Source organism: Chamaea fasciata, unplaced genomic scaffold, assembly GCF_029207755.1.
Source record: "Chamaea fasciata isolate MVZ Bird 193981 ecotype frontalis unplaced genomic scaffold, bChaFas1.0.hap1 SCAF_3, whole genome shotgun sequence".
Classification (NCBI taxonomy): Eukaryota; Metazoa; Chordata; class Aves; order Passeriformes; family Sylviidae; genus Chamaea; species Chamaea fasciata.
Window position 1 is genome coordinate 87,451,665 of NW_027094088.1, and position 16,024 is coordinate 87,467,688.

Sequence of the window (16,024 nt, forward strand, 5' to 3'; positions counted from 1 at the left end):
ATTAAGTCATTGCTCAAGTGTGTAGAACTGAAATTAGGAAAGGAGAAGCTAAACTAGAGCTGAGAATAAAGAAAATGTGCAAAGCCACAAAAAAGCCTTTTATATATATATATTGGGAGCAAAATGACCAATAAAAAAGTGGACCTACTTCTCAACAGGGAGGTGGACCTTGTGACAAAAGACATGGAAGAAATCTGCAGCATGCAAAGTTTTCTTTTTTCAAGTTTTATGACTGAAGACCAGTCTTAAGCCTTCCAGTGTTCTAAGCCTCGTTGGCAGAGTTGAGGATACTCCTTTTTTAACAGGCCTCCTCCATAACCACCTTTTACCAATATAGTTGTCCACCCCTTTAGACTATAATGTTCTAACTGGTGCACAGGAATATTTTGGGAGACAGTGTCAAAGCCATGCTAAAATCATGATAAGTGAAATACACTGCAAAGAGCTCCAACTCTTCTTCCACAAACCTAGTTATTACATCATAAAAGGCAACCAGATTATTCAGGTATGATTGTCCCTTGATAAACAAATAGAACCACGGTTTGGTTTGGAAGTGACCTTTAAAGATTACCTAGTCTGACCCCCCTGCAATGAGCAGGGGCATTTTGAACTCAATCAGGTTACTCAGAGCCCTGTCCAGCCAGGATTTGAATGCTTCCAGGGATGGGGTACTTACCACATCTAGGCAACCTGTTCCAGTGCTTCATCACCCTCATTGTAAAAAATGTCTCCCTTATACCTAGTCTGAATCTGCCCTCTTTTAGTTTAAAACCATTGCACCTTGTCCTATTGCAACAAGTTTTATTAAAATATATGTTCCCATCTTTCTTGTAAGTCCGCTTAAAGTATTGAAAGTTTGTAATTAGGTCTACTCGGAGCCTGCTCTTCTCCAGGGTGAACAGCCCCAGCTTCTCAGGCTTTCTTCGTAGGTGTTTCAGCCCTCTGATTATTTTATGACCTCCTCTAGAACTGTTCCAAAAGGCCTCACACCTTTCCTGAGCTAAGAGCCCAGAGCTGGATGCAGCACTCCAGGTGAGGTGTCACCAGAGGAGAGCAGAGGGGAAAAACCCCTTCCCTCACCCTGCTGGTCATGCTGCTTTTGATGCAGCCAAGGACACGACTGACTTTCTGGCTGCAAGTGCATATTGACAGCTCATGTCCAATCTTTCTTCCACCAGTATTGACAAGTTCTCTGCAGGGCCACTCTCAATTTATGGTTGTTCCTGTTCACATAGAAATGGCTTCCACCAGGATACTCTCCATGATCAGACTAAACTGAGGCTTACTGATTTGTTGCTCTCCAGATCATCCTTTCAGCTTTTCTTTGAGCAATAAATGCAATGTTTTCTCTTCCTAGACACTGAGAACCTTCTCCAGTTCCCATGTCTATCAGACATAATAGGAAATAGAATTTCAAACACATAAGCCAGCTTTCTCAGCACCTTCCAATTAAGTGCATAGGGTACTGAATTACAGGAAATATAAAATATAAGAATTGAGTATCAGAGGTTTTTTCGGCCCAGTGTTCTATATGCCACAACAGAAACCAAGTTAAACTATTGTGTCTAATCCAAGTTCACTTTTTGGATGTGAATTTTCCATAACTTGATTTAAAATATTTTATTTACTTTAGCAACAGGAGAAGATAGTCAGAATATATTTTCATATTTGAGGAAAAATTCATTTTATGGGATCTGTAAAAGTTATCATACCAAATAGCAGTGACTTCCAACTAGTAAGGTAGAGAAAGCTATAGTTTCAAAGAAACAAAGTCACTGAACAGATGAAAATCCTACTTGTGAGAAGAAAGATCTCAATAGTGTATGCAAAGCCACTGGTCCTTAAGGAGAAAGTCAATTATTACCTAATTTTTTTTACAAATTATGCTCAAAATACACAATCCTACAGTCCATTCATAATGAGAATTTGGCAACAGAAACTCTCACTATGTATAAAAATAAATTCTGTGATTAGGAACTTGGATGCCAGTACACTCCCCTTGTTTTGTAAAACATAATTGTTTTGGGTTACATATCTGCACCTTTAGGGAGAAAAATCGTGGCCTTTTGGCAAAGAATATCTAAATGTGAAGTGTTTTTTCTTCATGCTCTTTAATTTTTCTTAATGCTATTTAATTTAAATTTATTTAGTACAGCAATTCTAAGTTGATTTCACCAATGTGTTCTACAGTTAATTACTACTTATCTTCAAACATAACTCGCTTCTTTTTCTGGATTTATAGAAGTCAGTAAAAGAGGAATAAAATGAGCTCCACTTCTTATTTTTATCTGCTTAAAAGAAAGAGCAAGTTATTTATATATTTCCTTTATGATTAGCAGCTACATAGGAAACACTACTTCATAATGATGAAAGGGACAGTGTTCAAGCACTTATGTTAGAACTCAGGCCCATTTCCCATTGTACCCATTGCCTAAAGTAGCATCATGGATTGGCAAAAAATCTCAATTCGATTGTCACACTTTGCTGCAAGTTTCTTGCTCACTCATAGTGTTTACTAAATTAACAAATGGTTTCAAACAACTTCTGCTGCTTTTTGCATACATTACTCCATGTTGACGAGAACAAAGCCTTGAATCTAATTCTTGCATATAATGTAAGATTATGATGATTTATTCTTCTTCACATTCTCTTTCTTTCTGTGGCTGGTCTGTTTATTAATAGTAATGATTTATACCAAATAAGAAAAAACAAACAAGACTTGAAAGAAAAGCAACAAACCAAACAAAAAAAAATAAACCTAGAAGAAATATTTTCAATATAAAATATCCAGTATGTGAGACATGTATGCATTCTGCCCGTTTATGTGAAACAATCCATCTCAAGTAGATCTGGAAACATGTGAGCACAATTTTTAATTCATTAGTGAAAATGGAGGAAGGTGATCTGTTAGACTCATACAGCTGACAGCAGTAAGCATGTTGTATTGCCACTGTTCAAAATTTGCAAGCTATTTTGAATAGAAGAAAAAAATATAGCTGCAACAGAATGGGGCAGCCCCAGCATAATTTTTCTCCTCAAAGGCATGGCAGTAAAGCCATTGTGACATGGATTAAGCAGTTCCACTGCTCAGAATACCTTTCCTAGGGAGTTTAACTCCCTAATGCACTACCTAGACATATGCTAATAGTTATTTCCTCGGTTTTCTAGTTTCTGAACTCCTTCAGCACATAACTTTTCCTATGGATTTCATGGAAAGGTTGGTTGCCTCTCTCAAAATAATGGATTTTGCTTAGGCATCCAAGACTATTGACACTATTCTAGTAATTTCTGTCTTGTCGCCACAATTATGATGATGATGATGATGATGATGATAATAATACTACTAATAATAAAAATAATAATAATAACAACAACAAGAATTCCTTCAGGAAACCATGCCACACAAGAATAGAATCAATGTTCAACATTGTATCCTAATTATGGAAGTGCTGCTGAGAAGTTCTGTGGTTTGCCTTATGTTTTAGATCATGATGCTATGTATACCATGTAAGCATCTTAGGATAAACACGTATTATTTAACAGAACAGAAGTATTTAATAGAACTGAAACAATGCCCAACTAAACAGACAGAAACAGGTAACATAAATATAATCTGTGAGATCAGTGTCTAAGGGTAAAGCATATGTAGAATCCTTTCCTGAAAAGCTTTTGCTTAAAATGAAAATCCAGAGGTTAGGACTATCCTGCAAGAACATTTAAGAGTTTGTGGTAAAGTGAGCACTGGTGAGGCAAGTGAGAACTTCCACATCATCGGTGAGGCCATACCTCAAGTTCTGTGTTCACTTCTGGGCCCTTCACTACAAGAAAGACATTGAGGTGCTGGAGAAGGGCAGTGAAGCTGGTAAAGAGTCTAGAGCATAAGTCTTAAGAGGAGCAGCTCAGTCTCTTCTCCCAGGTAACAAGTGACAGAATGAAAAGAAAATGTCTCAAGTTGTGCCAGGGGAGGTTTAGATTGGATATTAGGAAAAAGTCTTCACTGAAAGGGTGGCCAAGCATTAGAAAAGATTTCTCAGGGAAGTGGTGGACCCACCATCCCTGGAAACGTTCAAAATGCATGGGAGTGTGGCACTTGGAGATATGGTTTAGCACTGAACAGAGTGGTGCAAGGTTAATGGTTAGACTTGATGATCTTAGAGGTCTTCTCTAACCTTAAGAATTATGTAATTCTAAATGATTATATCTAGATCTTATTATAAGGTATGAGGTGAGAATTTCAATTATCTAGGGCTACTAGAGCCAAAATCAGTGGTTCACACTAATTATACCTATATTTATATTAATTATACAACGAATTGGAGAAAGTCCTGATACAACTGTTAGAGTTGTTCCCTAACTCTTACTGCTAACTAGGAGAGTTTTTGTACTTTTCATCCAGTGTAACTTTGCAGGAATCTTTGAATGTATTGAAGTATGTCATCGTGCATGCTTTAAAGGAGTCTCTATTTTGTAAGAGTTACCAAGTCTCAGGGGATTGAAATCTCAATTTCCACACAAATCTGCTACAAATACTGAGGCAAAGGAACATCTAAGCAGCTCTAATGTGAGAACACCACAAAGGAACATTACAGATCATAATGCCAGTTTATTCTTCTGTGATTCCATGACATTTCTTTGAGCTTTGTGTAAGTGGTAAATGTACTTAGTATCTTTAATGTTAAATTATTGTAGTAGTTATAAAATGAAATATTTAAATTATATAAGAACATTTCAAAAACTATTTCTCATGCTGCAGTTTGTTTTAGTGTGCACTGAAAAATTCTTGACTGGTTTCAGCCAGGACAGGGTTAATTTTTGCAGTAGCTAAAAGAGTTATGACTGAGGCTGGGATGTTATTCCATACCACTTCAAGTCATTGTTGGGAGCAGGAGGAGAAAGAGTGTCTCTTCCAGGGAGAAGGGGTTCCTTCAAGTCAAGAAAACCTGGCGGAGAAATCTGTCTAGTATTTGTTTATTTTCATGGGCTTCCCATGTAAATTTTTTCTCTTGCTTGTACATTTCATTATTAATATTTTTGTTGGTTTTTTAAATCTACTTATCTCATTGCTGTTTCTAGTAACTTTTTCTTCTCTTGACCTTTGCCTTTTGTGTCTCCAATTGGAGGGGGGAGGGGAAGAGGCAGCAGTGTTCCAGTGGCAGCATTAAATTGGGGAATGTGGTTCCTAACCCACAACAACTGGGAACTAGTTAGAAAGCAAGAAGCAAATTAATCAGATAGAACTAGTAAGATAGAAACAAGCAATTCATCACTTAAAAACTTGTGGATGTTTCAGTCAGCCACAACAATAAATATCTAAAGCAATGACTGCTGACATGTAATTTCCCTTTGCAGAACACAACATGCTATACCTCAAAACAGTTACTGTAAAGATGAGCTTCTTATTTCAAAAAAATATGGCCATGGTAGCATCTTTTTGGATTTATTTGTGAGAGGTTGAATTTGACCACATTTTTATTAAAAAGTGTAAGAAAATTATGAGGCTATAATAAAATACAAACTAGTCACAAGTAATTTTTCATAAACCATCATCACATTCTTGTTGCATTTTCATTTACTTCCATGTACCCACATCATACTTCTGATCCTATGCATTTTGTCACTAACTAGGTTACTGGGTCAAGCTGTACAGGGGAAATTTCATTCTTGAATCAGAATAAACCAAGTTGGAAGCATTCTTCTGAGGTACCAAGTCCAATTGCTTGCTGAAATCAGTTTTAGCTATGGGGTTAGAACAGGATGGTAAAGTCTTTGTCCAGTTGGGTCTGGAAAACATCCAAGCACAGAACAGTTCTCATATCTGATGGAACATTTAAACTGTAATGCATATAATACATTGCTTTACTCATAGTAAATGTGATTTCTTATTTCCCAAGAAGAGAAATAGAAGTTGAGTCTTTAGCTGAACAGCAAACTTTTTTTGTCATTTGACTAAAAAATGCATAAATAAGACCATTACATACAACATAAAACATGCCTAATAGAGAAGAAAATCAAAAGTACTACTACTACTATTGATAATGATAGTGATAGAAATAATAATAATAATAATAATAATAATAATAATAATAATAATAATAATAATAATAATAATAATAATTTTTATTATGAGTGTATCCTGGAAGCATTCATGTTATAGAGTGATTTGGAATTAATTTTTTTTACACAATTCTATAATTGTATTGCTTTAGAGTGGTGACAGAACATTTTTTTCTTTATGCCTTTAACACATAGTACAGCTCTTCAAATTTCCCTTATTTCAATTTTATTTTGCATGCTATTTTATATCACAATGTTAAAGTAATAAACAATGACCACACTGGAGAAAACATTTTTTTTACTCTCTAAGATATGTGAGTGTATTTATATTATTATAGGAAATACATACATATTCTATTCAGTGCAATAAACCAATTCAATCCTTTTTTCCATATTGAACTGTATTAATTCAAATGAGACATATGTTGTTTCTTATAAACTTGTCTTTCACTTACAAGTTTTCAGTTATCTTTAAATTTGAAAGTTTTCCTCAGTTTTAATAAAGAAATTGATTACACTAAATCCTATATTCTTAAAATCAAAATTAGAGAAGTCATAAATATTGAGCTGGTATTTGCAGCTTGCCCAGCTACAGTGTGAAAATGTGGCATTGCCTTCTCTGGAAATATTGACTACTATGCTTATCTTCTTATGGTGTTTCCAATATTCAAACATGAATTAATAGATTTTACTTGCATGATCTTCAGGTTTGTCTTGTTCTATTTCCTTTTTTGTAAGTTTATTCAACTGTCAACGAGATCTTAATTCTTAACTGCTGTATCTTTAGGTGTAGCTTGATTTCTTCATTTTGTATTTCAGTAAATATTTCTGCCCTCAGTAGAGGGCTGCCCCAGCTGTGCACTGATCCAGTGGTGCAAAGGCTCAACCTTGCCATGGCCTGATCAGGTCGCTGGTTTAAGCCCTGTGCTGGAGCCAGTGGCTGCTGCCTGCTCTACTCCAGCTTTGGCTCTGGGATGGCCCTGCTGGGGAGGGGGTGATATCCCCCACCTGTCACTGCCTGACAGACTATGGGTTTTTGATGGGGTGGGGTGTCTGGGCACCACTGCCAGGATATTGCTGGCAGCCTGGGAGCAGGAAATGTATAAATTGAAACTCAAGCAGAGCCCAAGACTAGGGGAATAAGAAAGTATCAGTATCATGTTCCTTCAAACCAAAAGAAGAAAGAAATTGTGCTCCAGTCTAAAGTTCAAATATCTAAATAACAGTGCAAGCTACAGGTTATGTTTTTATATTTTATTTCTCTGGTTCTTGTATTCACTTTTAAATTAAATGGGAAGATACAGTTCTCAAGAGCCATGCATACCTATCTAAGATCCCAAATTGATATTAAATGAAAAAAAATGTCAACATTTCAGACCAAGGAAATTAAATTTTTTAATTGTTTTAATTACTTTGTTTCCTGTGGTCTCATCTTATCTTGTAAAGTTCTCTGTAGTGGAAAACAAACTGAGTCTAAACAAAGAAAAAGACACTTCAAAATAGGTGGCAACGTTTCAAATTTACTGCAGTCCAATCAGGGCAAATTTAATTTGACTTGATATAGATGCCTGAAATAAGTTTATTACTGACACAAAGTAAAATAGAAATAGAAAATCTAAATCTCTGGTATTAGATGCTAAACTATAATAAATCTTACTTAAGATGAAAACAACAAAAACAAGCTCAGTGACCTTATCTGCCCTAATTTTCCATGTACTACACATAGAAAACTTTTCTTAACAGATTATTTACTCATAACAGGCTTAACGAGACAATGTTAAAATGATGTTGAAAGGACCTTATGCTTTTCACAAGATTAATGTCAATGTGACAAAATGAGTACTTGTTCTTTGCAGTGACTGTTTTTAAGTATGGTTTTAGATTTGTAAGAAATTATTTAACAAATAATTGATTTTCTTTCTCTAACGGGAATATGCTCCATAATATGTTTTTTAGTATTTCTGCTTGTGTTTAATTTGTTAATTTTCATTTTTTAGATTTATGCTATAGATTTTTTGTTAATATGTATAATTGGCTTCATTATTGGTTATACATATAAACCTATTAACTGATCTTTTGATTCATATCTGTCTAGTATGAAATCTCATGGAATGGTCACAAGTAGTTGTCAATAGTGTTATAATACTTGATACCAAACTGACTTAAACAAGGGAACTAGGTGCTGCTGAGAAATTCTGAAAGGAAATCTCATCTTTTCACTCAGTTCTTTCTATTTTCAACAGGATGTAGAGTTTTCAGTTACCAGAGAAAGACCAACTTATTTTTTTTCTATATCATGTGTAAATTAACAAGGCATGCTAATTTATTGTTCTTTTCCATTTTTGAGTATGCCTGCAGCAATAAATTGCTTTTTTATCATGCATTCATTTTTCTTTTCCAGATAGAACTTCTTTAACTTTATTGTTGCACAAAATTCTGTGTTCTTCCTTTTCATTTTTTCAAACTAGTCAATTCTCATAAATTGGTATCTTGAATTTTTTAATTTTCTCAAATGACACTCAAATATTTTTACTATCTCCTATGAAAAGAAAAAAAGAAAATAGAAAAAAGAAAAAAGAAAAAAGAAAAAAGAAAAAAGAAAAAAGAAAAAAAGAAAAAAGAAAAAAAGAAAAAAGAAAAAAGAAAAAAGAAGAAAAAAAAAAGAAAAAAAAATAGAATTTAAGAGTCTTCATCTTCCTCAGTCTTTAACACTAATAAGTGAAGTAATTCTACATTTGGTATATAGAGCTTTTATATATTCTTATAATATATAAAATTATATATTATAATTATATAAGTTCTATTATGTTTACAAGTTCTATTACATCTTCTTGTGAGTCTGATAAGAAGTAAACAAGCCAGAATTTGTGTATTTTAAAACTGCAGATGCCAGGATGGTGATTCCACCACTTCCCTGGGCACCCTGTTTCAGTGTCTGATCACCCTCTCAGTAAAGAAAGTTTTCCTGATACCCAGCCTAAACTTCTCCTAGTGCAACCTGAGGCCATTTCCTCTCATTCTGCCACTTGTTACATTGAGAAGAGACAAACCCCTACCTCACAACAACCACCTTTCAGGAAGTTGTAGAGAGTCTCCTTTTCTCCAGGCTAATCAACCCCAACTCCCTCAGCCACTCATAGGACTTATGCTCCAGACCCTTCACCAGCTTTGTTGCCCTTTTCTGGAGTTCAGGGCTCAACACTGAACACACCATTCAAGATGCAGGTGAAAGTCTTGATGGAAGATGTGAAAATCTCTAGATTAGGATGCAGCTGTAGAATTGTGCAAATGAGCTCCAAGAAAGGCTGAGGCATTTCCAGTTGTGAAATGGGTTGAATATAAAGCAGGAATAGGAAAAGGCTGCTGAGTTTTCCTTATTAAGATATGACACAGACTGATCCTTCCCATGAATGGATGACTTGAAAGAGTAGGAGAGTAATTGCCTTCTTTTAATCTTAGTGTCACTCATATTAATCCATATTAGTCTTCTCACATATACGGCATTTCTTTGCCTCCTGCAGCATTCTGATGTGTGGGGGAGCCTCCAGGTTGGCATCAATACATTAAAGCCCCCCACATGGTATGTGTGAGGTACTTTTCCCTTTTCTTTGATGTGTGGAGGAATTATTTCTAGCAAGGTAAGTATGGCCTGTAAAGCAGAGCTCAAAGAGGTATCTTCAGCCCAGTAAGACATCTGGCATAGTCTGAGCTATGAAAAAATTTACAGGTGACATTTTAAGCAAAGTGTTTGTTTTGTGGTACTATAGTCTGTCTCATACCAACATTACAGAACATTTGGTTGTATTCAGCAAGATTATTTCAATTAAAAGTTTTTCATACTTTGAAAAAGGATTAAAAAAGAAGACAGATTTCAAATTAAATGACAGTAACATTGGAAGTGAATGCCAGTCTAAGTTACAGTCATAACCAATTGCCAGCCTCTTGTGTCTACACAGCAAAAAATTGTAAACTGAGTACATTTTGCTCATGGTAATAATTTAAATGAAAATGCTTATTCATATCAGGAGGAATTAATTCATTGATCATAAGGGATTATTGTTAGGTATGTATTAGTGATGTATTAGGGATGTGTTGTTCAAGGGGATATTAGAATGTGGATCCTTAATTTAAAGACAAAATTTAAACATCTGAATGTAAATAGTTTTCTGTAAGAACTACCAAAATTATTTTGAGTTTGTGCATTTTAGCAAGAACACTTGAGGTCATAATATTGAGAAGATTAGATATTAGAAGATATTATTAGAATCAATACTTTAAAAAACCCTTTTTGAGTTTTAATTTTTAAATTTAATTAATTTTCCTTTGATACATGTATTCATTTTCATCTTTAAACCCATTGTACCATAATTACTGTAATAGTGATAGTTTTTATAGTTTTTATTCACAGCAAATCACAGAAATTCTTTCTAGGGTGGGAATGACAAAATGGACTTTTACGCTCTAAGATGTCTCAATCTTTTAGCACTGGCAGGGCTAAAGGTTCAATTTTCCTATTAATATTGTTAAAGCTTTCTGAGTAGTGGGGAAATACAGAGATACCATTAAAAGGCATTCCTGTTCTTTACAACAGAATCAGTCTTACTTTGAAGAATCTAATCTTACTTGTATCTCATTATATTTGTTTTTTGAATAAACCAGGCACAAATCTGCAAAGGAAATGTAATTTTTTTTATTTTTCAACAGATTAGATTGTAATAGAAGCACACATGAATATGGAATAATTGTCAATGATTACTTTAACTCATTCCAGAGTGTTCTCTTTTAAATTTTGGATTTAAATTGCAGCCATCTCCAAGATCCCAGAGATGGCCAAATATCTGCCATGGGAAGCAGTCAATCCCATGGGAAGCAGTGAATAAATTCCTTTATTTGCTTTGCTTACTTTGTGTGGCTTTTGCTTTGCCTATTGAACTGTCATCTCAACCAATAGGTTTTCTCACATTTCTTTCTTGCTTCTTCCCCCCATCCTACTGTGGGCACAAGCAACTGGCTGTGTGGTGCTTAGGTGCCTCCCAGGCAGTGGGCAGTAACTGCCTACAAAGAGACCTAGGCACATGTTGTTTGTCAATTAGTATTTTGAAAAATACTAATATTTTAAGATATTTAGATGGAAGTTGTGGCACTTACAAGTATAAAAGTCCACCACCATATCATTCCTAGTGAATGTCTTCAAAAAGACAATTTCAAAGGGTTTTATGTCTTGCATAATTTATCAAAAGCCTCTGCATTTCAATTTCAAGAAATTAGACCACCACCAAGACATATCATTTTAATTATGCATTCCTCCTATAGGAAACCTGTGCTATTCAACTTCCTGATAACTGTGTAACAAATTTAATCTTGAAATTTCAATTTCTCCATTGCTTGCAAGCTGGTACTTAAGGTATTCTTGCTGTGCTACAATTACAGATGTCATCAGTTTACATTTATCATTTTTCATTATATATGTCAGTATAACCATCCTTTTGATATTTATTCTGTAGGTAATTCCAGTTGGATATTCTTTATTGATGAATATCATGAACTATCTGAGCAATCTATGTAACTAAAAGCAATTATGAGGAAATACTAATATTAATAAATATACTGTTAATTGGTTTGCATTTAGAATTTAAAACTTAGTTGCCTTTTTTTTGATTTTTAAACAGGTGATAGGTGTGAAGTAAATATAGATGAGTGTATGTCTTCTCCTTGCCTCAACAATGGAAGTTGCATTGATGACATCAGTTCCTACAAATGTCACTGTAAGACAGGTTTCATCGGAACAAACTGCGAGATAAATGTTAATGAATGCTTGCCAAATCCTTGTCTCCATGGAAGGTGCCTATTTTTATTTAACTATTATTATCTCCATGATAATGTACCTAACTAACAATATTTAAGACTTATTGATATGGGAAGTTTGATAAATATAGTTTTAATTATGGTCTTCCGTAAAGTAGGAGTACAAGCACACTTAAAGACGACAGATGTTGCCTGCTTAAGCTAATGTAATATAGTGGCATTATCTCAATTTCTCTTGCATTTTTGTTCATTACTGTAACTAGCATTCAGTAAGTGAGGATTAATTAGTGTTTAATATACTTAAAAGCAAATCTTTAGCTGCTATATGAAAACAATTGAAATGGGAAGATATCTTCCAATGTGACGATCCGAATCCTTACAAAATGCCTCAGCACCCATAGTAAACATATTTGAAATCCATTATAAAACTATTGAAAAGTACTATGGATTACAGTAGGTTACATCAGACCACTATTTTGAAATGCATAGAATGATACTACTAGGGCTGAATCTGGAATTACAGAGCTTCACCTGAATAACACTCTTTTGTATTTCAGATGCATGGATCTCATTGATGGGTATCAGTGCTCTTGTGAACCAGGATGGACCAGCTCAAGATGTGAGATAAATATTAATGTACGTTTTCAGAATGTTTTTTTTTTTTAATTATAGAGGAAAGGGTAATATGTCTAGGAAACTCATCTCTATTCAGTTAACCTCTGAAGTCAGTATATTGAAAATTTGTGACAGAAATTCAGTTGTTTAAAATCCATTCCGAAAAGCACATTATTTTCGCTTACATGATAGTGCATTAGAAAAGACCATTAGCAAAATGTCAAAAGAAGTTTAAATGTGAAGTGTGAATGATAAATCTGGAAAGCTACAGCAAGCTAAGCTAACATTACCTGAATATCATTTGTCCCTCAGTTTGGGATGAATAGTATAATTACCTAACCTGCATATTTGAGTCTCATTTACTGTAGTTCAGGTGTACATTTGGATAGTAAACTTCAAGGAGCAATATTCTACGTTGAAAGTTGCCATGACTTGTTTTTAAATTTCAAAATCCATGCAATAGTAGAATTCTATGGTGCAAAACCATGAGGTACTAAATATACTGCCCACTTCATCCTCTGAAGTCAGTTCATAGCTTTATGTTCTCATTGGGAATGGCTGCAGACAAGAAGGGATCCATGTATGTAAGTCTGTGCTGTGCAGATTCCCATGGTCAGCACACCAATTTGCAGAAAGTGACTACATCTGGCAGAACAATGAACAGAGTTTACAACATTGACTACACTTTGGAGAAAGTATTGCATTGATTTCGACTTTTTCAGGTTTTCTGCCAAACAGAATTTAATCTGATCTTGGGATATGATCCTTTTGAACGCATTTGGTCTCATGAGAAGACCTGGCATGAAAAAGACTGGCATGAACCTTCCTTCAATTCCCTGAATTGCCAAAATACATTCCAAAATGTTATAGAAACTTCTTTTCAACTTATGAATGAATACAGGGATTTTTAAAAAAAAAAATTATTTACAGCTTTAAGTACTATATAACTAAAAATACGTCATATTACATAAGGAAAGTATTGTTCATAATTTTTCTGTTGAAGATCCATGAAAGTCTAACACAACGAGTAATTCTACCTGGAATATTAGCTTCCAAACTCCTTTACAGAATGAAAAAGCCAGAAATTAAGTATTCCAGCTCTACAGAGTGCTGATCACGACATGAAAATATGATATTGCAAATCTGTGTGATTATCAGTTGTTGCCAATGCTTATACAGGCTACCCTTGGGTAATATTTTCTCCTGAAACATACATGATTTACACTTTTCTCCATTTGAAGAGAATGAGAAATTAAATGACCTATAGAAAACCTCATAAAATTATATTAAAAAGATAATCATATTTCAGAGTGAGATGTTTGAAAATGCATAGATTAGAAATTCATAGGAAGAAGCATTATATATATATACCTTTGACAGATAAGTCTGTCAGAGTAACAGCTTCATTTTTTGATATTCCATTTGCATGCAATGTGATTCCCACATTACACTATGTTCTGTCATATTTTAAAGGTTCTATCATTGTGTACATCCTGCTCAGACATGTATAATGGCTATGCAACTCTTAAAGCGATCAGCTACGCTTTCAGACTAGGTAGAGGTATGCACATCACAATAATCGTGGCAGGCTTATGCTCTGTAATTGGGTTTTTTTTTTTTTCTAGTTTAGCTTCAGGCACTTCCTTTGTTTTAAAAAATAGTAATGATTTAATACAGATTTTTTTTTTTTTCACTTGAAGCTGCATTGCTTTGTATTAAGAGCCATGTGATTTCATTTGGTGTAGGAGCCAAGATTTTGTTTAGAAGGGTGTCTGCAGGAGTGGTTTTTGTGAGAGCAGACCAGGGACTGCTCCATGCCAGAAACAACACATTTGAGTCAGCACCAACCAACCCACTGCAGGGGAGAGTTGAGCCTCTCACTCAAGATGATAGTGCCTTTGTAGAAACATATTTAAGAAAGAGTAGAAAACACTGCTCAGCAGAGAAATGTAAGAGGGGGGAAAGAAGTGTGAGAAACAACCAGGTAGTATCCAAGATCATTGAAGGAGGAGAGGGAAGAGGAGCTCGAGGTGCTGCAGCAGAGATTGTAGGAGTGGTAACCCCTGAAGAGAATCATGGTGGAGCAGGTATTTGCCAGTATTTCATGGAGACATCGATGCCAAAGCAGACATCTGCACTGCAGCCTGGGGAAGACCCTATGCTGCAATATGTGAATATGCCTTGGGAGGGCTGCAGCCCATGGAGTGCTGCCCCAACAGGAGCAGGCTGTAGGCAGGAACTGTGATGCATGCAGAGGAGCCCATAGAGGAGCAGTTTCACCCTACAGCATAAAGAGGACCCATACTGAAGCAGGGGAAAAGTGGCAGAAGGAAGAAGAAGCAGAGAGTAGCTGGTGCGAACTACAATCCCTCCCCCTTCCACCCCATCTGAATTTTTCAGGGGAAAACGAGCAGGTAGAACATTTTAAAATAGAGGGGTGAAGTTGAGCCTGGGAAGATGTGAAGTATCTATTTAGGTTTTCTTTTTGCTTCTTTCTGCCTCAAAATCTATTCCTAGTTCCATGAACATAAATTATTATTATACTCATATCAAGTCTGTTTTGCCTGTTACAATAAATGGAAAGTGATCTCTCTGGTCCTTATCAATCTAGGAGCTTTGTCATCTTATTTTCTTTCCTGGTCATATAGGAGGAGGGAGAGTTAGAGAATAGCTAGGTGATCATTATAAGGTCAGCAACAAAGATGATTCAAATAACCAGTTTAAAAATATATATATTTATATGTGCATAAGTATTTCCCTAGGCACACTTGGATTTTTTTTTTGTTTACATTTTTTACCTTAGATTTTTTCCTTTTTACCCTGGATTTTTTTCATACTCGCCTATATTGCTTTAGAGTTTTCAAGAAAACACACTTCAAAACTTTCTCTGGCTGTCTAATACTTTTAGGTGCAAAATAAACACTATATATCTTTGTATTTACAGCCTATAACTTTTGCATATCAATTATGGAGTGTGTATATTGGAACTTCCCAATTTACTATAGTTTTCATTGCTTTTTCATTTAGAGAATTCACTCAAGAACAAGTAACAGTAGAAATACATACACTATATGAATCAATTTTAATACACATGGCTCCCTTCGATATTTGCATATTTTTAAATGGCAAAATGAATGTTTCATTCATACATAATGGAAAATAGATCTTTTCTCTCTGATAAACATACATTAATACTATGTGCAGTAGAAGCAATTATGGTTAGTAATAGGCATTACTTCTTACTTTTTTGGCTTTTTTGTTTCTTTACTATGATGGATAAGACATGATTGACAGATCTGTTTCTTCCACGCTCAGTTAAGACTGTTTTGTTGTGTCAAAAAGAAAGCAAAAAAGCATTTTGAGTCTTTACACAGGAGAATATTCAGCTTGTTGGTGCTTTGGCTTATATCTGATAGAAAGCTGTGATCAGACTGCATCCTAGAGCTGTTTTATCTGGTTTTATCGATCTTTTCTATTTTCATAAAAGACACAAACAAGTTGTAAATGAGGTAAACCAACTTATTTTCTGCGCAAAGGCACCACAGCTTAT

At 34.9% G+C, this 16,024-nt stretch overlaps 1 protein-coding gene across 1 annotated transcript in view; it reads left to right on the forward strand.

Moving 5' to 3' along the window:
- EYS (eyes shut homolog) overlaps positions 1–16,024 on the forward strand; it is a 742,046-nt gene that overhangs the window by 318,666 nt on the left and 407,356 nt on the right. Inside the window, exons 26-27 of the mRNA XM_066180316.1 lie at positions 11,724–11,895; positions 12,417–12,495. Of these exons, the coding sequence (XP_066036413.1) occupies positions 11,724–11,895; positions 12,417–12,495 (251 nt within the window). The remainder of the gene's footprint in view (positions 1–11,723; positions 11,896–12,416; positions 12,496–16,024) is intronic.